This window comes from Pseudochaenichthys georgianus, chromosome 24, assembly GCF_902827115.2.
Source record: "Pseudochaenichthys georgianus chromosome 24, fPseGeo1.2, whole genome shotgun sequence".
Taxonomy (NCBI): Eukaryota; Metazoa; Chordata; class Actinopteri; order Perciformes; family Channichthyidae; genus Pseudochaenichthys; species Pseudochaenichthys georgianus.
Genome location: NC_047526.1, coordinates 25,399,634 through 25,423,562, shown reverse-complemented (window position 1 = coordinate 25,423,562; position 23,929 = coordinate 25,399,634). Strand labels below are relative to the sequence as shown.

At 40.6% G+C, this 23,929-nt stretch overlaps 1 protein-coding gene and 1 long non-coding RNA gene across 2 annotated transcripts in view; one reads left to right on the top strand and one right to left on the bottom strand.

The window, feature by feature from the left end:
* The window catches only part of LOC117440396 (uncharacterized), a 44,893-nt gene that overhangs the window by 7,373 nt on the left and 13,591 nt on the right, over positions 1 to 23,929 (top strand). The window contains exons 2-3 of the mRNA XM_071201919.1: positions 1,379 to 1,465; positions 3,932 to 3,994. Of these exons, the coding sequence (XP_071058020.1) occupies positions 1,379 to 1,465; positions 3,932 to 3,994 (150 nt within the window). The remainder of the gene's footprint in view (positions 1 to 1,378; positions 1,466 to 3,931; positions 3,995 to 23,929) is intronic.
* Positions 20,573 to 22,033, bottom strand: LOC139433087 (uncharacterized). Its single transcript, XR_011642649.1, has 2 exons — positions 21,345 to 22,033; positions 20,573 to 21,131 (listed from the first exon to the last, which is right to left on the bottom strand). It is a non-coding gene; the product is annotated as an uncharacterized lncRNA (long non-coding RNA).

Here is a 23,929-nt window from a genome sequence, read left to right as displayed (position 1 = left end):
CTTTTTGTAATTAAATCTAGCAAACAACCAGTATCGCTATTACCCTTAATTAGATGCAAAATGGGAAAACAAAACAAATCAACAGATTAACACCTCATCTCATACAAACCTATTGTACCAGTGACTGGGAGAAGCAATAGTGCAATCCAATAGCACGAGTGGTTTGCTTATGCTATGGCTAACTTTATGACCCGTAATATCCTGTTTCATTAGAGGTGAGAGTGTGCAGCAGAGGAGGGTCAATACAGTGCACCTTAGTAAGCCTAATGTGTTGTGAGTGCATTTCAGCTGTGACTCATTACAAATGGCCTTCTACCTTCCTGCTGCATTTAGTGCTAAAAAGCTGAGCTATTCAATACATATTGAGTGTGAAGTGTTGTTTACTTTTCTAAGCAGTAATGTTCAGGTTTAGGAATTGAGTTTAGGATGAAGTATCTGTAAATATACATTGGATACAATGAATAAAATATAATAAGTATATCAATAGTAATAATCATTTACTAGCTATCATTCTTCATATCACAAACTGTTCATGTTACATGCTGTATTTATAATACTTATTGGGGTATTGATATTGCTTATTGTGCATAACTTTTTAGTCTCCCCGTTTCCGTAATGTTTTCTTCTTGCAGCGTTTTTTCATTTTGTATTTGCAGCGTTTCGTTTATGTAGCGCTTAAGGTAAATGCTTGGAATGTGTTGTCAAGTTGGTGAAGATGTCTCTTCCTTTGCATGTGTTTTTGCATCGTTTTAGCACGTTTTTCCAATGTAAATGTTTGGTGCTGTTGGCCACCTGTCGGCCACCGTACTGTTGTACTCGAGAAGTTATTTGTTTGTGCTGGTTGATCATTCATTCATCATATACAGTAAATCTAACCCTAACATTTACTTATTTTGTATTCTTAATCAAACATTTGTGTATGGTGCAATAAGATAATTCCCTGGCGAATACTTGTTAAAGAGTAACACTAAGCAGATTGTAACCCATGCACTAGTACACAAATAAATAACAACAAAGTCAGATAAAACCAAATGGATTGTTTTCCCCCTTAATTACTTCCAATTATCCTTCACCAGCACCAAGATAAAGAGAACACTTGTGCAAATTAGTGTTGACTCCTAAATAATACACTCTTGTTTCACTTGATCTGATCCTCACTGATTACTCCTCTTTATGACCATCACTCTACTTCCAGCATGAATTGATAATAGCTGCATAATTAATGTGGTGGGCGTGGATTTTGTTAGATGAATGTAGTCAATAGGGCAGTGGAACAATCTCATAAAGATAGAACAAGAAAGCGTGTGTATTTAATATGCTGTTTAAAATGTGTGTGTTTTTTCTCAGAGCTCCGTCCATATAAACTGATGGTGAACAGAAAGTCTGCAGTCAGCTCCTTCACCACAAGAGGAGAGAGACAACAATGATTTCCATGCAGCCGGCGGAAGAGAGAGAGGGAGAGAAGGTGAGAATGGGGGTGTGTGGGGGTAGAGAGATAGAGGGAGCTGTGTGTATGTTTGGGCGGATGATAAATGAGTCTGCACCATGCTATCATTTGTACTTTGGCATCCAGTCCAAAGCACAATTTAGTGTAAAATATTACACCGGCCCCTTCAGATGACAAAGTTTAATGTTGATGCATGAATAGACAGAGAGTATCCCCAGCTGCTATTGAACAGAAGGAGGTAGCTCTTCTCCACAAAGGGCAATTAATTAGTTACACACTGCAGAGGACGGACAATGAAAAAGGGCAGCAACATGCTCTGGTGGTGTTTGTGTAACAACGACATGTAGACAAGTCAATGTAGTGATCGGTGACTTTAGATCATTAGAAACACCTGACAAAGAGTGGTAAACAAAAAGAGGTTTGGCACTAAGGGTAAAATATCAAATGTTCAATGAGTAATTTTTTTCTGACATTTACATAGTTATAAGTTGTGTTGCATGCTTTTCTGAGAACATTTATGTCTGATATTTCTTTCTCATACGTCCAAGAGCAAATACATTACATTAGTCTGTAAATAAATCTTTATAGACAGTTTAACATTACGTCTTTTAGCATTTCTTTTAAAACGCTGCCCTAATCTTACCTCATCTAATCTAAGTTGAAATCATGTAATTATTTGATGTTGTAAGTATAGGATTATTACATTACATTACATTTAGCTGACGCTTTTATCCAAAGCGACTTACAATACTGTAACATAAAAAAATGTAAGGTCATCCACGTTTTTAAGTCCTTAAGGCAGTCTTGAATTTTATTTAGATGATTAATTTCAGCAGGCTTGATTGATAAATATAGTTGATTATCATCCGCATAACAATGAAAGTTTACAGAATGATTCCTTATAATATTGCCTAACGGAAGCATATATAATGTGAACAAAATAGGTCCGAGCACTGAGCCCTGTGGCACTCCATGGCTAACTTTGGTTTGCGTGGAAGATTCATCGTTAACACGTACAAACTGAGAGAATTCAGATAGATAGGACCTAAACCAGCCTAAAGCAGTTCCCTGTATGCCAACTAAGTGCTCTAGTCTTTGCAATAGGATATCATGGTCGATAGTATCAAATGCAGCACTGAGATCGAGCAAGACAAGAATAAAGACAAGTCCCTTGTCTGAGGCTATTAGAATGTCATTTGTGACTTTAACCAGAGCTGTCTCTGTGCTATGATGTGTTCTAAAGCCAGACTGAAAATCTACAAATAAATCATTTTTTTTTCAAGTAATCACACAGCTGTTTTGCGACCGCTTTCTCAAGAATTTTTGAGAGTAACGGAAGATTAGAAATAGGTCTATAGTTGGCTAAAACCTCTGGATCGAGGTTGTGCTTTTTAAGAAGCGGTTTTATCACTGATACTTTGAATGATTGTGGAACATAGCCTGATAATAAAGACATATTCATAATATTTAATAAAAAAGTGCTAATTAATGGAAAAACTTCCATCAACAGCTTAGTTGGAATTGTGTCTAACATGCACGTTGATGGTTTAGAAGTGAGAATCATTGAATTTAATTGTTCAAGGTTAATGGCTGAAAAGCATTGTAGTTTACTATCTAGTGTAATATTAGAACTTACGTTTCCGGGAGCTGTTGATAACACTATACTGGTCAAAGGCAAGAGGTCATTAATTTTGTTTCTAAGAGTAACAATTTTACCGTTAAAAAAGCACATAAAATCATTACTACTGCGGGCTATGGGAATAGAAGGCTCAATCGAGCTGTGGCTCTCTGTCAGCCTGGCTACAGTGCTGAAAAGAAATCTTGCATTATTCTTATTCTTATCTAATAATGAAGAGTAGTAAGCTGCTCTCGCTTTACGCAGTGCTTTCTTATATTCATTGAGAGTAATATGCCAAATTAAACGAGATTCTTCAAGTTTAGTGGAACGCCATATCCTTTCAAGTTGTCTCGACTTTTGCTTTATTTTGCGGGTTTCGGCATTATGCCATGGAGCTAATCTATGTTGTTTTTATTTTCTTCTTTTTCAAAGGAGCAACAGAGTCTAATTTTATTCGCAGCGCATCTGTAGCACTATCAACAACATGAACTCATCGTAGCTGTCAATCTGATAAAAAGACATGTTCAATGGCATTAAAACGATAAAAAACGCGGCTGATTCGATTAATCCATAGGTTTTTAACGTCTCTGTATAAAAAAATTATTTCATTTATAATCCATAATTCCATTTTTATGTAAAAATCGGAGAGCAAAAGTTAGCTGCTAATGGTAGCCACCAGAGTGGCTGCTGCTTCCGGTCTAGGCTATGCGTCAGTCTAATACACACATTTATCATTACTTTGAGAAAAAAGATTATTAATTTAACCCTTTTAGAAGGGAAGATATGGTCATTTGTTCTGAGAATGTCATTTTCGAGCCTGAAACCTGAAAAACAGGCTCGGGGTTTAACAGGTTAACCTTTACCAGAAAGCCACCAGCGGGTTCCCGGTCCAGAAGATCCAAAAGGTCCAGAAGATCCAGAAGAGCCAGGTAATTATTTTAAACCATTCAGTGGCATAAGCATTAATTTAGGAGAGTTTTATAGCTTCCTACCCAGTCGTCCTCTCACTCGTTTATTGCTCCTTGCAGTGTGCTGGACCAACTGGTTTGACCGTGACAATCCCAGTGGCTCAGGGGACCAGTGGCGTAGCGGAGGCCCCCGCGGTGCGGGTGAGCCCCGGAGCTTAGGGGGCCCGCCCCGCCCCCACTGTAGGCTATCCTCTTAGATTTCGTAACGCGGGAACGTCCCTGCTATGTTGCTACGTCATGTGTACGCTGCCTGTAGTAGTACAACAGTGTATCATTATTATTATTTGCTCACCTGCGATAGGGCTAGCCGGCTGATAACTAATGTTCATTGGCAGGCTGGGCAGCGTTCAAAACAAAGCGGGAAGCATTGCTCATATAAATAACGTTCATTAGTTGCGTTGCCGGTAAACATGAAAAATGAAGCGCCACTACCCAAGTGGTGCTCAGAAAAGCAAAATGAGAGCGAAAGCCGAACAGGAGAGGGCAAAACTACCTAAAATAACGTCATTGTTCCGGCAGGCAGCAAAGGTAGACGTAGACTCTAACGTTACTGCAGATAGACCGCTAGCAACCCCCCCCGGCCCCCGGCCGTCAGCTCCGAGTCCAGGCAGACAGCCCAGCAGCCCCGTTACAGCCGAGCCAGCTAGTCGTGTCTCGCGCTTCGAGACAGGTTAGACATTAGAATAATAGAACGTTTTATTGGCCATAACCAGTAAGAGTATGCTACAGGTTACATTGGAATTGGAATCTAATCCGTTCATTTTTGCAGGTCAGCAAGAAGTCAGCTGTGCCCCCTCCGAGGCCAGTTCAGACATAGGCATAGCCAAGGCTGCCCAGCCAGCTAGCCGTGCCCCCACAGACCCCAGCAGACCCCAGCAGCCCCGTTACAGCCGAGCCAGCTAGTGGGGAGAGGCGGGCCTGCTTCCACCCCTCTTCCACATCATCAAACGTCATCCATGTATCCCACGCCGTCTTCTTGCCCCTGCCACCAAAATATGACACGGTGTCACATCCAGTAAATGCATGGAACATTGGTAAGGCTATGCATCGATCTGGACCTAGTGACCTCGCCATCTCATGAGCTGCTAAATGCTGAAAACTCCTCCCAGCTCCAAAGGTAACCCACAGCAGTGATGTTGGGGGATTGGGCTGCTGTGACTGCCAGTACTACCACATCCGTGTCAACTGTGCGTATTGACACCTTGCTATACCCTTCCTTCACAGTATCTCCTAGGTACAGTAGGATGCGGTTATCAGCCTCCTCATGTGTGGATGATGCAAATACTGATTATTTGTTTGCCAGTGTTGAGGGCTGTCACACTGGTTGCCAGGAAGGAGAACAGTTCAGCCTTCTTGTCTTCAATGTGCAGAAACTCTGGCCAGTTTCCAGGAATGACACTGGGTGGCTCAATGTGTCATGTCAGTATGGTGATAACACTTTCTGCACATAATCAAAAAACGTCTATGCAGCACCATGTTCACAAGAGCAGCCCCTTCAAGGATGATGACCTGTACTGTGGGGTGAGATGCATTCTCTTGTAAAGAACTCAGGTCCCCCGAACTGCCCACCAATCTGACTTGGTACCAGTGCTCAGCTTGCCCATTTGTGACAATTATGGTGGACATGCCTGGTTTTCATGCTCAAAAAAATAATCCAGACTTCCATCATGTGTCTCAGATACAATGTACAACCTAGAGAGAACAGAGAACAGTCATTCTACAGAGATGAGAGCTTGGGACATGGGCTTCTCTCGGACTGTAGGCCTGCTGAATAGAGGGAGGTGTTTCCTTTTGATGGGATCTTTGATGGGCTTTGTCTATTTGACCAGGCGCTCACTGACATACAGTGCAGGAAATCCCTTGCAGATTTTGTTTGCCCACTTACAAATAAATGAACAGTCTATCATTTTAATGGCATGTTTATTTTATCAGTGAGAGTAAGAATATCAAAAAGAATATCCAGAAATTGAAATTATATAAAAGATACAAATTGATATGCATTTAACTGTGGGAAATAAGTTTGATCCCCTTGCAAAACATGTCTTAGTACATGGTGGAGAAAACCTTATTGGACTGACAGAGGTCAGAAGCTTCTTGTAGTTGGTCTCCAGGTTTGTGCTCATCTCAGGAAGGATTCTGGTCCACTTTTTGAAGATCCTCTCCAAATCCTGAAGTTTTTGAGGCTGATACTTGGCATCTCAAAGCTTCAGCTCCCTCCAAAGATTTTCTATGGGATTAAGGTACGGAGACTGGCTAGGCCACTCCCTCACCTAAATGTGCTTCTTCTTTAGCCTCTCCTGTGTTGACTTGGCCTTATGTTAAGGTGTATTGTGTATTGTGTATTGTGTGTACTGCAATGCATTGGTATGCTTTTTTTTTTATAGCTTTCAACCTTTACACACATGTTCAGCATTAGTTAAAAGCTGTTTTCTAGTTAAAACTGAAATAAAATAGAAAGTTCATCTCACATTCTTTTTATTTCAAGCAACTCCATTTATTTTGATAATGTTCATAAATTCCTAATTTTAAACTTCCCTTATAGTTTTAAAGGTCCCTGATCCTCTGCAACCATGATCAAATTGGTAATGTTTGATTTTGGATTTTATTTCCTTTCATTCTATGTAGATTTACAAGTTCTGCATATATGTCATAATTTCATTTAATTTCAAACCTTTATTTAACCAGATTGGTCCCATTGAGATCATAGATCTCTTTTTCAAGGGAGACCTGCAGCATATAGGTTCCACATGAAACATAAAACAATAAAGGACATTATACATTATATTTACAGGATACATAGTTATAGACATTTACAAGTGCCCATTGTATCAGCAAGCATTTCATTTAGCCTAGCTTTAAAAACATGCAGAGGAATGAGATTGCTCAGTTTCAATTCTTGCTGAAGACTGTTCCAAGCAAGTGGAGCTGCGCACATAAAAGCTGTCTTACCTAAGACAGTCCTTGCTCTTGGCACATCTAACAAGACTACATCCTGTGATCTCAGACAATAGCTGCTTGCAACTCTCTGTGTTATCAGAGAGCAGATATAATACGGGAGTTTACCCAACAAAGCTTTATAGATAAACGTGTACCAATGACTGAGCCTCCATACAGAGAGTGATGGTAAACCTGCCTTGGTATACAGTGTACAGTGATGTGTAAGCGCTTTACAATTTGTGACAAATCTCAGAGCACTGTGATACGCAGCATCCAATTTGCTCAGGTAATTGGCAGGTGCATTCATATACAACAAATCCCCATAGTCCAGCACAGGTAAAAAGGTCACAGTGACTAGCCTTTTCCTGGCCTCAAGCGAGAAGCAGGACTTGTTTCTGTAGAAGAAACCTAGCCTAACCCTCAGTTTTTTAAGCAGGTTATTGACATGAAGTTTAAAAGAGAGACAATCATCAAGCCAGATACCAAGGTATTTGTAACAGGCATCAACTTCAAGTGTTGTTCCTTGCGTAGTTACATTATCTAAAACAGGCTCTGGTGTTTTTTTAGCTTTTGAAAAGAGCATTACCTTGGTTTTATCCACATTTAAAAGAAGCTTTAATTCAGAGAGCTGAGTCTGAATAGTGTTAAAAACAGCCTGTAATTTAACAACAGCCTCCTGAATGGAGGGACCTGCACAATACATCACAGTATCATCCGCATAAAAATGTAAAGTAGCTTCATCCACATTATCACCTACACTGTTAATATATATGGAGAATAAAAGTGGTCCTAAAACAGAACCTTGTGGTACACCATTAGAAATGTTTAACCATTCAGAAGACAGTCCATCAAAATGAACACATTGGGACCTTTCAGAGAGGTAGTTTACCTCTTTTAGTTTTTTTTTATAATAAACTTTACATTTTGTATTTTCTCCTTTGCCATTGTTGCCGCATTGTTCATGGGTAGGTTGATTATAAAAATGACATGATCATATTTGTATTTCACCCGGAATATACAAAGTCATAGTTTGTAACACTTTTCTCTTAACCTTTACCAGAAAGCCACCAGCGGGTTCCCGGTCCAGAAGATCCAGAAGATCCAGAAGAGCCAGGTAAGTATTTTAAACCATTCAGTGGCATTAAGCATTCATTTAGGAGAGTTGTACAGCTTCCTTCCCAGTCGTCCTCTCACTCTTTTATTGCTCCTTGCAGTGTGCTGGACCGACTTGTTTGACTGTGACAATCCCAGTGGCTCAGGGGACTGGGAGCTTTTGAAGGACCTGAGGAAAGAAAACCCAGGAAAGATCTGTGAAAACCCTCTGTACATAAAGGTTGTTATCACTGACACGATGACCCCAGCCATCTCCACAGGGCAGACCTTCTATATGTAAGTTGCCTCACTGAAATAATGCAAATGATTATTTAACCACATCCCAGAAATAAGTCAGTACTTCTGAACATTAAAAACTCCTTACAAGTCACCCACATGTGCTGCCTGGAGCTGCACCTATAACAGTGAATAGAAACTCTGTACATTCATTTACATTAGAAGACATTTTAATTATTTCAAATGATCATTGTGGATATCTGAGATATTTAATATTAGAAACAAAGTTCCACCTGACAACAAGAACAATTATGATCATTGGAAGAGTTGTAGAGGTTTATTTGAACTAGCATAAATGTACTTTAACAAACTACATTGGGTTTATATCAGAGCTAAACGTGAATTATGGTCTAAGCAACATATCCAATTTAAAATCATATAACTATCGAACTGATTAATTTAATAATTCGTATTGTTTTTCAGCTTCAATCCGACTCAGGGATTTGTTTTCCGCAACAAGGACCAGAGTGAGGGCATGTGCCGTGACTACAAAGTTCGCTTTGGGTGCCCGTGCAAGAATTAAGCTGCAACTCCACAGCAAACATCCAACAAGAATATGAAGCTTTGATTGCTTTAAAATGTTGTCCTTTTCACTTTACCTTTCTATTTTATATCTTACTTTGCCTGATGGAAGAAGTTCAATGGACCTTTTTTACGGCAGACATGTTGACTTGTAGCAGGAACAGGACCATGAAGCCTCATCAGTTGATTAAAACTGAGCTTTATATCGGAGTATGTTTTACGCCTGTACGTTTACCAACATGTCTTCCGAGTTAAGATGCATCATGTCATGTGCTTTCTCAAAAAAACCTTTTTCTAGTGATCATGAAATCATTGTCTAATGTAGGAAATAAATCCACATCAAACAGCAATAAAACTGCTATTAATGAGCAAATCCCTTTGACATCACATTTTACTCATAACCACTCTGCATACCTCAGCCTGTCCTCCTACAAAAAACGACCATATAGGCCGATTGTTTATGCCCTTATTACGACCCAGACACACGTTTTACAGTGTATGTTGTTTCTTACACGACCACTAGTGGTCGTGTAAGAAACAACATGCTCCCGGCCCTTTCATTGCAGGAGGGACGTTTATTCACAAATAACCCTCTCTGGAAAATCCTAAATTGTGGAATAGTTAATTATTAAATTAAATGCTTTTTGATTCGATTTCTGGCGAGAAGTGTATATTGTACTCTTAGAATCCACGTCCAGTCGATGTGTAGGATCTATAGTTTGATAGATATTATGATGATGATTTGAGGTCTCGCCAGGATAACGTGTATGCAGCTTCCATGTAAAGTTAGCCTGGGTGAAAACAGTTTTTCCGGTCTCGAAGTTTTCATAATAAAACCGGATATATTCCCCTCACTGTCAAATGATTACACAGTGATATCTGCATTACTCATCCACTAAAAAAACATCAGTTTATCCTTGTTAATTACACACTATTGATTGGTTTAAATTGTGTACAATGCTTTTGTGTTTTTAACCTTCGAGTCAGAGAAACAAATAGTTTTTTCGGAGTTTAAACACTACAGTTTCCGAAGACACTACACTACCCAGAATCCCCAGCTATCGTTTGCGACTACAACATCTGCCTTGCTTTACAAACCCTGTGATTATTCATCAAGCCCTGTGATTGGATGTTGGAGTGCCAGTGCAACAAGGTTACGCTGAGCGTCAAACAGCTCTATGAAATGGAATGGAACCACGGCAGACTTTCCAAAACTGGAATTGGACGGGTCCAGCCCCCCCCCCCAGAACTACACATGCTGGCTATTGTGTGTTTCGCAACATGTTCTATGGCACGTCTCTTTATAGGACGTTTTCATATTTCCTACAATTAGAAGTTGCCAGTATTAAACTGTGTACACCCTGGAGGTGAAACACAGTGGTGTTATCAAATTTAAAACATATAATTAATAAATGGGTGAATTAATATACCCACAAGACACCTAAGGTCAGAAGAGCATTATTTAACAGCTGGTCTTATGTCTGTGACCCCTCCTGTTGTTCATTGATAAGCCTTAAACATGCACTTGTCGAGGTTCAGAGGCACATTTTGCAAATATGGAAGTAGCCATCGATCATCTTAAGATAAGATAAGATATACTTTATTGATCCCAAGTTGGGAAATGTTTTTATATAAACAACCTACGGTGGCCCTGAAGTGCAAGACACCACAGCATTTCACAAAACACCACAGCATTTCACAAAACACCACAGCATTTCAGAAAACACCACAGCATTTCACAAAACACTACAGCATTTCACAAAACACCACAGCATTTCAGAACACGCCGCAGCATTTCACAAAACACTACAGCATTTCAGAAAACGCCACAGCATTTCACAAAACACTACAGCATTTCAGAAAACACCACAGCATTTCAGAAAACACCACAGCATTTCACAAAACACTACAGCATTTCACAAAACGCCACAGCATTTCAGAAAACGCCGCAGCATTTCAGAAAACACCACAGCATTTCACATTGGACGGAAAGGGTATTCCTTTAGGGAGAACACTTCTTGTTTGTGATTGGACAGAGCCAGCCAGAGAAGCACTGCTGTGATTGGTTGTTTTTGCTGCCAGTCAAGAAATGACGCTTCGTGATTAGCCCAACACATCAGCCGTTAGCTGTTAGCACACACTCAGAGCTCACAGCTCCTCATATCTGTTCAGAAACTGGACAAAAGTTAAACATGTACAAACCACAGACTGTCTATGTCATGGTGAATACAGTCGCTGCTTTATTTATGTCTGTATGACATTGTTGTGAATGTGGACAGAGCAGCTACAGGTTAGTTTAGCCTGATGGATCCGATTCCGAGATACGGCCCGCCCCCTCTCCAGCGTCTTGTTTGAATGACAGGAGTAAATACATAATTAATGCTTTATTAACTCATGGTTTTTAAGGGGCTTATCTCCATGTAAATACTATGGTAGACCACCCAATATTCGCATCGCTCTAATCGCTCGAGTTTCACCGCGGCTGTCAGCTGTGTTTGCTCCTGTCAATGCTGTCATTCAAACAAGAGGCGCTGGAGAGGGGACGGGGCGTATCTCCATGTAAATCCTACAACAAAATGAACATATTTGACCGTGATTTAATTGTAATACACGTTTCAAACTGATGCCGAAGTAACTACATACTGATAACAGCTAGTAAAAACCATGAATTAACTCTTTGACAAGTCTGCAGACAAGACGGCAGGCGAAAAGCTTTTAAAATGCGTGTTTTCTGAATCGGATCCATCAGGCTAAACTAACCTGTAGCTGCTCCGTCCACACTCACAACAACGTCATACAGACATAAATAAAGCAGCGACTGTATTCGCCATGACACAGACAGTCTGTGGTTTGTACATGTTTAACTTTTGTCCAGTTTCTGAACAGATATGAGGAGCTGTGAGATCTGAGTGTGTGCTAACGGCTGATGTGTTGGGAATGGGATCATACGTTGTGGGACCATGGTTGGGACATATTTGGCTGTCGGGTGTTGACCAATCACGAAGCGTCATTTCTTGACTGGCAGCAAAAACAACCAATCACAGCAGTGCTTCTCTGGCTGGCTCTGTCCAATCACAAACAAGAAGTGTTCTCCCTAAAGGAATACCCTTTCCGTCCAATGTGAAATGCTGTGGTGTTTTCTGAAATGCTGTGGTGTTTTCTGAAATGCTGTAGTGTTTTCTGAAATGCTGTTGTGTTTTCTGAAATGCTGTGGTGTTTTGTGAAATGCTGTAGTGTTTTGTGAAATGCTGTGGTGTTTTCTGAAATGCTGTGGTGTCTTGCACTTCAGGGCCACCGCAACAACCCTTAAATCAGACTTTAGTTACACCTGAGTCAAATTCAGGGAAGGTGATTGTCAAGTGCCAAAATAAACTATGCAATATATTGGACGTTAAGTACTTTGTCAGACTTCATATTTATCTGTGGATAACCCCAACGTTTTTTTCTTATTCAAAAGAAGACCTTAACTTAAAGTATTCTTTAATGTTTAAATAAAGCCTTTTTAGTTTGTCTGTTTTGCACATCCTCCTGTTAATATCTTTGGACGTCCTGCACTAAACTGTTTTATTGTAGAGATCACTACAGTATCTTCTTGATATTTTCTATTCTATATTTCTATCATGCCTTCTATTTCCCCCCAATTTTGTATGTAGGCTACTCTTAATATTTAAATGTTGTCATCAAATAAAACGTATTCAACAACAAAATTCAATAACGTGCTTTAACCACTAGGCAGTGTGGGTTGAAAAACCAGTGGTGTAGTTAATAAAACATAATAATATCAAACATAATATGACTATTAACTTTATTGTGAAATTAAAACAGAACGGTAAAGGAAAATACAGATTCAGTCTCTCGATTTGAAGCTTATGCATTGTACCATGAACCTGTATAGACCTGTAACAGTCAACTGCATGAGGAGTTAGAAAGGTAGCTCAGTAAATAATATCTTTAAAAATTACAAAAAAATCCCTTTCTATCAGCTGTGCCCCGTTATGGTGTAAATATAACCTATCTACCAATTGGATGAAAATATAAAAGTCAGCCGAATTAGTGTTGATACTGCAAGGAGACGTATTGTGTGAAAAGAAATGGAAGATGTTGTTTAATTGCTAATATATTTATGATCCACGTCACATATTCAGTTTTGGCGGCATTTCTTACAGTTTGTCAAAAGGTCTTCTGATCAGGGCTCTATAAATAAATATCTACGGCAGATATGTAATATTTAATGCAGCCGAACCGTGTATTACAATGCCGTTATGTGATGACTTTCAAAGAGAAAAGCAAGAACACTCGGAATAAAGTATTATTTTATTTAAAAAAAATGTTTTTCCGATTTCATATTGCATAAACACCATATCCCGACATGCATTGCGGCTCAAAACCTGCGGGTGTCCCTCAGAATCGAAAGAGAAAAACCTATGGGAAAAACACAAAAGCATTGTACACAATTTAAACCAATAAATATCGTATAATTAACAAGGATAAACTGATGTTTTTTAGTTGATGAGTACTGCAGATATCACTGTTAAATCATTTGATCATTGGTTTTATTATGAAAACGTCGAGACCGGAAATACTGTTGCCGCATACCTCAAATCATCTTCGTAATATCTATCAAACTATAGATCCTACATATCGACTGGACGTGGATTCTAAAAGTACAATATACACTTCTCGCTAGAAATCTAATCAAAAAGCGTTTTAATGGCCAAACTATCCTACAATAGGATTTTACAGAGAGGGTTATTTGTGAATAAACGACCATCTGTAACGTTAGCATTCAACGGGAGCACTAGAGGGCGAAAACTTTAAAACGTAATTATAGGACGTATTTGTCACGATCTGTCTGTGTTGTGTTTTGTCTTGTCTAGATCTGTCTTTGGTTTTCTGTCTGCGTTGTGTTTTGTCTTGTTTAGATCTGTCTGTGGTTCCCTGTCAGTTTCCCTGGTGTGTCTAATTTACCCGATTGTGTTCACCTGGGGGGTATACTACGAAGCAGGATTTTCGCTTAGCCGGCTAAATTCAGGGAAAACTCCGGCTTTCCGGTCATCCGAAGCTGGTTCTCTTTTTAGCAGGCTAGATCTCCATGGTAATATATGCTAAGCAGCTAACCTGGTCGGGACCAGGTTAGGTTGCAGGCTAAGAGCTCAACTCAGTGAAAGCACCGCCTGCTGACCAATCAGAGCTCAGTGTGCGGAGTTTAAAGCGATCAAGTCATATTACAGGAGAAAGGAAATACAGAAAAACTGCCGTCGCAGGAAAGACGGCCGGCAAAAATCACCGACTGTGTGAACGTGAACATGAATAGAATATCACCTCCATCTTCAGAGCAATCTGACTATTATAACATTAGCGTTAAGAAAGCTTACTTAAATATCGGCCACAACATAAGTAACCGGATCGGAGTACATTAAGTACAGTCCGCGGCATATCACTTCATAATGTATCATATATCTCCTTATCTGAGTCAGCTGAGCCGTATCTGGCCGTGCAGCACTCACAGTGTCACATACTGTATGCAGAAGTATTATTTTAAGCAACACATAAGTTGACGAAACACTCGAGACAAATGTAATTGAAGTCAGATCGTGTTTTAGACGGGGCAGTGATATCATAAACCTGTTAATGTACGCATTCAAACACTTTTTCTTTTTCCAGCTGTATTCACCTTGCAGGTGCAGCTATGTGGCTTTTATCCTGGATAAAGTGTTTAAGTCATGGATGTTTAAAGTTTAACTTCTTCATTTTTGACTAGTATTAAAGTTCACTTTTCATTCAGGAAGTATGACGCTGCGCTGTCAGTACGCTTCTCCATGTTTGTGATTGGTCGAATGCTCCAGATACCACCCCTTTCATGTGAACGCGCACCTAACTAGATAGGACACGGCTGGCTTGAGCGATCCACTTGATAACCAGCGTCGTAGTACAGTTTAGCGAGAGCGCGTATGTTTTGGATTAGGCCAACCGGCTAACTCAAACATATCCAGGTTAGGTTGAACCAGGTTCGTAGTATAGGCCCCTGGTGTCCCTGTGTTTTCTCCTCCCTCCTCACCTGTGTCTTGTTTGTATGATTAGTCTTGTGTGCATTTAAGTTCTGGTTTTTCTGTCTGTCTTTGTCGGTTCGTCTTGTGATATGGCTTGTTCCTCGGTGAGTGTTCTGTTTAGTCTTTATTTAATAGTATAGCCTTGAAATAAAGGACTTTTTTTGTCACTTTAATCTGCATTTGGGTCCTGCTTCCTACACACACCGTAACAGTATTAAGCGCTTGAACAAACAACATATTTGGTCGTAATAAGGGCCTGAGCAATCGGCCCATTTGGTCGTATGAGTTGGAGGACTTGTTGGCATAGCTTATTAGGATTGTCCTCACATGCTATGAAGTTGTAATTTGGAGTGAATAAAGCAGCATTTTATGTTTTCAACATATAGAGGGAACTAATATGATATGCAGACAGTAGGAGGTCTCATTTTATCAGCAATATGAGAATGGACGAAAAAAGCAGTGAATCTGAATTTAATATTAACATGCAAGCAATCAGGCATGAATGGTTTCCCAACCTATAGCTTCCTATCTATTAGTGTGTGTTTTCAAAGCAGTGTCTCACAAACTCTCTCTGCTGACCTGAATCCCACCTCTGTCATGTTTCTCTCAGTCCAATGCTCCTGACGGAGCCCCCACCCACACTAGATCCTCAAATGTACACACATAAGCACTACAGACACATACTCATAGTGAGAGGAGCAAGGAGGTACAAGGTGATTCCTGTTCCCCCTCAACAGCATCAATATTTCCTTGGGAGATAAGCACTTGTGATAGGTGCTGAAAAGAAACTGCAGTGTATCATACAGATTTAAAAATCAGGGGCTAAACATTTTCTCTTGCTTTGGGGAAGCCCTGAGTTCTGCTTATGTTTTTCAAATGCTTTCACTGCATCAATACTGCCTTTTTGGTGGCATGTAGTATAGAGTGTGCACGTCTGTCCTCCAGTAAGACTGTACAGAGAATAGAGGGAGAGAGGGAGTGAACTAAATGCAATCTGGGAAACTTTTCTGATAAAACTGAAGAGGAGAAGTCAAATGTAATCTGCACTGAACTGAAGTGATACAGAAGTGTTGAAGCTTCGCAGCCTTATGGTTTTCTATTCTCTTCTATTAATCTCCCAATATTCCATGGCTGTCAAGGCCTATTTATAGACAGGATGCGTGAGCTAGAGCTGCAGACAGGTTCAGTTGGTACCTCTTCGGGTACACAACCATTGTCAGGTTTTGCTGCTGCTTTTGATGTAAGTACCAACATTTAGCTGTCCCAGTGTTTTGCGAGTCTGAAGTTGAATCATACTTTGTTTTGTTTGTTGCTGCTTTGCAGTGGCCGACGAATGTGGGCTATACTGATACAGTGCAAGTTAGTTGGTAGGGCTAAGATGGTTTGCTCTTCTCTTACTGTTGAAGATAGCATTGTTTATGAAAATGTTAAAGGTGCTATTCTTAGGGCGTATGAGCTTGTGCCTGAGGCCTACAGTATGGCAGTGTTTTCGCAGCCTGAAAACTCCTAGCCAGACTTATGTGGACTTTGTGAGGGAGAACAAAATCCCTTTTGATGGGTGGTGTAGAGCTTGTTTAGCTGATGACCTTACCTCAATGTGTGAACTTATGATGTTGGAGGAATTTAAAAACTGTGTACCAGAACATACTGTTGTCAATTTAAAAGAACAAAAAATAACCTCCTTGCAGCAGGCCGCTACTATGGCGGATGAGCTTGTGTTAACGCACAGTTGTGTTATGGCTCAGTGTAATTATTCTCGTCCTGTTTCTTTACGGAAAGCTCGTAACAGGCGTGCCACACGTGCTCATTCTGTTTCTTTTCCAGGTCCCAAGACTAAGAGATTGTGTTTCTGTTGTCTTTACCCTGGGTGTGGACCTGGCTCAGAGCGGTGTGTTCAGTGAGTGTTTCAACCAGTTCTACAAACTGTGAAGAAGTCTCCTTTGTCCTGCCATCCGACCAAGTGTTTATGTCAACATTGCGAGACAAGAAATTGGCAGCCAAAACTGCATAGTTGGTGAACTGTATGGAGTTTCTCCATAGAGGCTTCTCAATACTCAAATGTCCCCTCCTCGGTCCTCCGGTAGTGACCCGGAAATGAATTTCAGTGCGCCATTTTGAAGGACCTCTCATTTCTCTAAATACACACCGAGGATCAAGCGTCAAGGAGGCTCTCTGGAGGGGCTATAACCGAGGATACACTGATGGTTCCTCCACGGCTCCTCCGCGGATGCATTTCCGGGAACGGTGGAGGCGTGACGCACGGCCGGACTTATCTCAGCCAATGACAGCTCTGCATGTATCCCCTGGATATTATTTTAGAAACTGCTCTCATCGCAACGCGATGTTTACAGTGAGAACAGCTGTGAGGTCCGTGCAGAAAGCAGAGCAGTGTGTATAATATATATCACTCAGTAGAACAGGCCTACTCTCTTTATTTGCTTTAGTTTAGTAGATATCTACAAACAAAGAGTCGTTATTTTTCTAAGATCATTTAGTGCTTCACATAATAAAATACACAACGGCTGTAGCCTGATTATGCTGTAGGAGCTGTAGGTGTGTGTGGTACAGTGTGTAGGTGTGTGTGTGTGGTACAGTGTGTAGGTGTGTGTTTTACAGTGCGTAGATGCAGCAGACAGACGGGTCTCAGTTGATTTGGTGTCCTCTGCTTACTTTTAATACTTGTAAATACAACTTTTGGCCCATAATTTCAATTCCCCATTGCAGCGACCAGAGAGAGGGGGGGATATATCCAGTCTCTGATTGTGTCACGTTATTATGAGAGTGCTCTCATACTTTAAATTGTATATATTTATATAAATATATGTGTGTGTGTCCGCATCTGTAGCCTGTTATTGTCTCATTATACCGCACTGTCAATGAATCAAAGTAAATATATAAGTCGTCATGAACACATCTGTCCATCAGACAGAGTGCTGCTGTGCCTCCTGTCATCATTAATGGACGTCTCTAACTGCCTGCTGCTTCCCCTCCTCTCTCCTCGGATCCCCTCCTCAGTCCTCCGCTCTGCACACAGCTCCGCTCATCCCTTAGGGGTGTTGAGCGTGAACCATAGACTGTATATATAAATGGACGTAGGGTCCGTGACGTCACCCATAGGATTCTGCAGAGTTGCCGTGAAGCCCTTAGTAGGCGGAGTCGGCCACTAACGGCTCAACAGTGACGTCAGAGTTCAACTCCCGCCTTCTCCAGCCTGCTCCAAATAGAGAGGCGAAGTCCCTCCCTTTCCGGGAGGCTCCATGGGACCCCGGAAGCGTAAAATTATACATTGAAGTCAATGGAGAGAGAAAGGTTATCTTTTGATCCCGTTTGAATTGTGCCACGAATGACACATATGATGTTTGTCAATTTAAAAGAATATTTTGCAAGTCAAAAAAATTAAAATGTGTCGTAAAACTGTGAAGTTACAAATTTTTTTGTGTGAAACCGCTGAGTGAACTACAGGTCTCTTGGTCTCGTACAATACGCGTCACCATCACAAAGATGGCCGTCACGTTCGCAAATGTCACCTGTTTCTTTCAGAATGAGAATAAAAGTATAAAACGAGGTGACTACAAGACTGGACACGTTGAGAGCTGTACATACACGAAAGGGGAGTTATTCGGTTCTGTAAGAGCAGCGGGACCGGCTTTACAAGGTGTTGGTGAGTAATATGAGTGCAATGTGTAACGTTAATGTCAGCTAGCTAACATTAGCTAACAAGGTACACTAACGTGTTTTGTTTCAGTAACTAGTGTTCTCCTTTAGAACTTCGTGGTCTGTGTGTGCTGTGGATAACATTAGTGTTCACAAGAACAAGGTACACTCCCGTGTTTTGTTTTAGTTGCTCTTCAGATTGAAGCGGCCAGTTTTATATCGACTATACTGTATGTGTGATTTCCTTTTACATCTCGTTGTGTCATTTGAGTTTATTTGCTGTGTGTAGATTCAAGGGTTTTGGTTATCTTGTCAATTTGTTTGGTTATCCAGGCACAGCTGTGTGTGACTCCCTCGGGTACACTGGTATGTGTTTTCCTAATGTAGAGAGCATTGATTAATTAATAAACTACACACTGAGTCTAGATCCTGACCAAATCCTTTTTTATTGTTGATCAAATGTTTTTCAAAAATGTATTCATACACATTTAGAAAAATACAATGTACAATCACAACCAGTACAACACACATTACAAAAAATACAGAAAAAACAAACAACAACAACAATCAGACAAGAGGACAAAACTATGGAAAAATAACCCCTCCCACCCCAGATCCGGACCATCCTTGTATTATTGCTCATTCAATCTATTATAGCATGCTAACAAACATGGTACTTTCTTTATTTGTACAGATCTGCATGGGAGACGATGGCGCGATGCAGAGCGCTGTCTGTGATTGTGCACGGGGGATGTACAAATGCAGCCACGCTGCAGCATTGGCAATATGTGCCATGTGGCAGATCAGCTCCACAGATGTTGAGTGCCAGTGGAGGAAGCCTGGCACTTCCAAAGTAGTCCAGCCGGTGTCTCAACTCTACCAACAGTGAGAGGAGACATACAACCCACTGGCCAGAGACATCGCCACTCAGGATGTAGACTGGTTCAGGTCTGCACTGAGGGGCGCACAGTGTGGCATGGCATGGCTTTTGTCACCTGAGCCAGAGCCGCGGCCTCAACATCAGGCCATTGTCACCGTGCCGGAGCTGGTGAAGGGGGTCGGGGGCTTGAGGCAATTCTTGCCTCAATGCGACTGAGCAGAGACCAGCAAGCTGCCATCCAGACAGCCACCGGAGGACAGCGGACAAAGTGGCAGTTACACAGGCGGGGCAGGTTGACAGCCAGCAAGTTTGGTTCTGTGCTGCGGTCGGGACTTTCATCCACTCCATGCACGTCCCTCATGAAGAGGGTGCTCGGGGGGTACAACTTGGACGGAGTCATGGCTGTCAACTGGGGGGTTTTAAACGAGGCCGAAGGCTTTTGTGCAGGCCTCTCAGGAGACAGTGTTCGAGTCTGGTCTCTTTGTGAGTGAGTCTGTGTTTTGGGAGCATCCCCCGATGGACTTGTGCAGCCATCTGCCCTGCTGGAGGTGAAGTGTCCACCATCATTATATAGGATATATATATATATATTTGTATACATATCTGTAAATTGTATAATTTTATTTGATTTAAAAGTATTTTTGATCTCTGTCTATAAACACAAACTGAGTAAGATTGACAATAAAGTTGACTTTGAAAAATATATATATTCTTTATGAAAATAGTTGACTGTTGGAGAAATGAATCCAAATGAAACGTTGGACTGAACTACAACGCCTTTAAATCTCTACGGACTGTTCTTCAGTGGGATGGCAAGTTGCTATCTTTAAACATTTAGTAGTTTTTTCTCAGAACAGATTTGATTTTCTGAAGTTAATTTAACTTTGGCGACCATGTAAGGTCATTATTAAAAAGGTACAATCAATTTGTTTAGGGTTGAATAAAATAATGATAAACATTTCATTTGGATAATTTACTGACAGAATAAGAAACTCAATGATGCTCTACTCACCTGTTCCTTTTTATAAAGTGAAACAGTTGAAACGATAGATTTTAGTAAACTTAAAAACAACCTTCTCCAAAAGCTATCAAGGAATATACCGAATACTTGTTTTAGAACTTTATTACATATTTTTATATAAATAGTTTGAGTGATCCATAATTGACAGAAGCTTGTGTTTACACTGACCTGTTACTCATATATTAATGTCTTTGTAACTTCTTTAAACCACTACCTCACTCATTTCTTTCATTCATCACGGTTCAGTAAACTAAGTGATACATGAACCAGTTTAATCATTATAATAACGTAGGATTGCAACTCTTTGAAACTGTAGGTGGCTCTTAAAAGAGCCGTTGTGTTTGGGTGTGCTGGTCTCAGGTCAGTCTAAGCCCTCTCTCGCGGATGCGGCGGGCCAGCTGGATGTCCTTGGGCATGATGTTGACCCTCTTTGCTTGGTTCATCTTACTGGGGGGCAGCTACATGGATGTCGGTGCAGTCCACAGTCAGTGTGCAGTTGAAGGCAGAATGGATTTATTATTGACTCCGAATGAAGCACAACTTCATGTCATACAATACATTGACTTTATTTGTAATTGTGTGAAAACATATGAGCATTGATTAGCAAGCAGGACCCTCAGGAACAGAGCACGGTGATGGATGGAGCTGAGAAGAATAAAGAAAACATATCAACTTCATTTTCGGATATTAAAAATTCAATTTCAAAACAAGTTGCCGCTCCTACAGTTTCCTCGTGTGTAAAGATGATTTCACTTGACCTATGCACAATATCACACTCAATACATGTGTGTCTCTGGGGGGTGCATTGTGCCTTTGATGTATATAAATAATATACCATAACCAAATACTATTACGTACAGTGGAAATCAGGTTGCCAGAGCAGGTCAGTCCAGTGTGCATGTTCCTCAGGGTCTCAGCAGTTACAGGTGAGGGAAAGGAAATAAAAGAGAAAAAGGTCAGTAACAACACTTTAAAGTAACAACACTTTGAATAATTATCTCTTTTAATAATGTTCTCTCAGTAATCACTCAACTACTGTCTTTCCAACAACCAGATTGACTCACTATCATCACAATGAAACACGTCCAGAAGAATGGACCACAGATGGAAATTAGCTATTAGCTATAATCTGGCATATTGCATCTCTTCTCTTTGCTGAGATTAATGTTTTTGTATGCATGGTCCTTCTATAAATAAATACATGTCATGCAAAGCTGCCTGCCTGCCTTCCTTCCTTCGACTCTCCCTGAACTGCCTGATCTTTTAATGTTCAATGTTAACCATTTGAGCAGATAGCATTAAGTAGAAAAGATCGCAGATGCTAATCTGCCGTTAGCCTACCTCCCGCCCCCTTAGCACCTGGCGATAGGCTCCTCTTCAAATGTTTCACAAAATACTTAACATCATGACTACTCTTACTGTTTAACATTTGGGTTCACTTCATGTTAAGGCTAATACAAATGACAAGGCTAAGTAATGTGATGCTAACTAACGTGCTCGCTACTAGCTATGTAGCTAGCTTGACTGTGTTCCATGCACAACATGTGTATTACCTGAGATCTCTGATCCAGCGACTCCTGGTCCTTTCATCAGACGGGAAGCGATAGAACGAGCTATGATCTATAAGTATGATCACTTATGTGATTACAACCTGGTACAAAGCACACAGGCATCTTGTAAAAGTGAACTTATTTTTAGCAATCTCTTATTTATTGGAGGGAATAATCAGTTATGAGATCTTCTTCTTCGCTTTAATTACGAGTCGCAACCACTTGGAGCATTATCGCCTGTGACATCACTTACGCGAGCCAGAATGGGATTTGGGATTTGTAGTCTTTGTAGTCGCGTATTTTTCATAGTCTTATATTTCAACAGTTTTACGACAAAATGTGACTTTTTTGACATGGAACTTATTGTTTAAGATTGACAAACATCATATGTGTAGTTCGTGGCACAATTCAAACGGGATCAAAAGATACGTTTTCTCTCTCCATTGAATTCAATGTTAATTTTTCGCTTCTGGGGTCCCATGGGCCGGAAGTAGATGGGCGTGACTTCGCCTCTTTATAAGGGCAAAGAGGCGGAGCCGAGGCGGTACCTGCTGCCACCCAGATGGAAGTTCCAGAGCTAGCTGAAGTTACCAAGCTAAGCTAACATGCTCCCCATCTGCACACTGCCGTCGCATTTTACCTTTCTAAGGTAAGCGGCCATGAAACTATTCAGCAAAACTATAAATAATAATCTAAGTTATTGAGTTTTTAGCATAATAGTTCAGAATCTTAAAACCCCTTAACGTTTGTATGCAATTGTGCTAAATTCAACTCTGGAATCAAGCAAATATTAATATGTTTGCATGACATTAGTTATTTATATTTTGATATCACTTAACCATACGTTTAATACATTTAAGTCAAGCTAAGGTACATGTGATGGTAGCTAGTTAGTGCTCTTACCTGTGAGGCCAACAGCATAATAACCAGACTGTATCATTACAAATAAGTACCAGTTCTAGATCCTTGACTTTAGACAAACAATTCAAAAGACAAAATGTATTTAAAGACCAATCTTTATTTGAATGTGCCTCTTAACCTGAGATATTAGTTATACAGTAATAGTATTGACAATCTAAAAAAACTGAGCAACTCAACAGTCAACTTTATGTTTCTTATTGTCTAAAGCATTTATTATTTTCATTTCCCCCCTCTCATATTCAGTGTGGACGGATTGAGACAGCGTGGTGTCCAGAGGGCTGCAGAGACTTCAGGGAGAAACCTCCGTGTGATGGACGTCCTGTCTGTTGGTGTGGAGAGGACTGAGGGTCTTTCCTCAGCGAGGAGGACCAGGGCTGATGGAGGAGCCCATGCTGGGCATAGCTGATACCAACTGCACAGGCCTAGTCTGTCACTTTATTTGACTAAATGTGTTTACTTATACATTTAATAGGTTTACACCTTCTGTCCATATGTGCTTTTTATTTAAACAGGGTATATGCAGGAATCCTGAAGTCAAATTTAATACCTTTTAAGACCTTTTTTAAGACCCTTTCCATACATTTTAAGACCTCATCGCAACTTCGAGTTCTAACCGATTACATTGGCGACACACTTTACCTCACATTTACTATATTGATTGTAAGATAGCACAACTAAACAGAGTGCAGACAGACTACTGAAGCCTCCTCTCCACATGAACTTCAACCTCTCTGTGGGTTAGGGTTAATGCAGTATGCTGCTTTGTTGCTTCTGTACTCTGTGCTCTTTCATTCCAGTAGAACCATCAGAAACCATTAGAAACCAGTATTTGACCAATAAACAAAACAATTGACAAAACTTTGAACTATGAAATATATTAAACTTTGGTGAGCTTCAGCGGGGTAATGCCATATAGGAGCTCCCTCACAAATACCCAGGGGTTACATTGGGCTGGGGCTGTCCGGGGCTAAG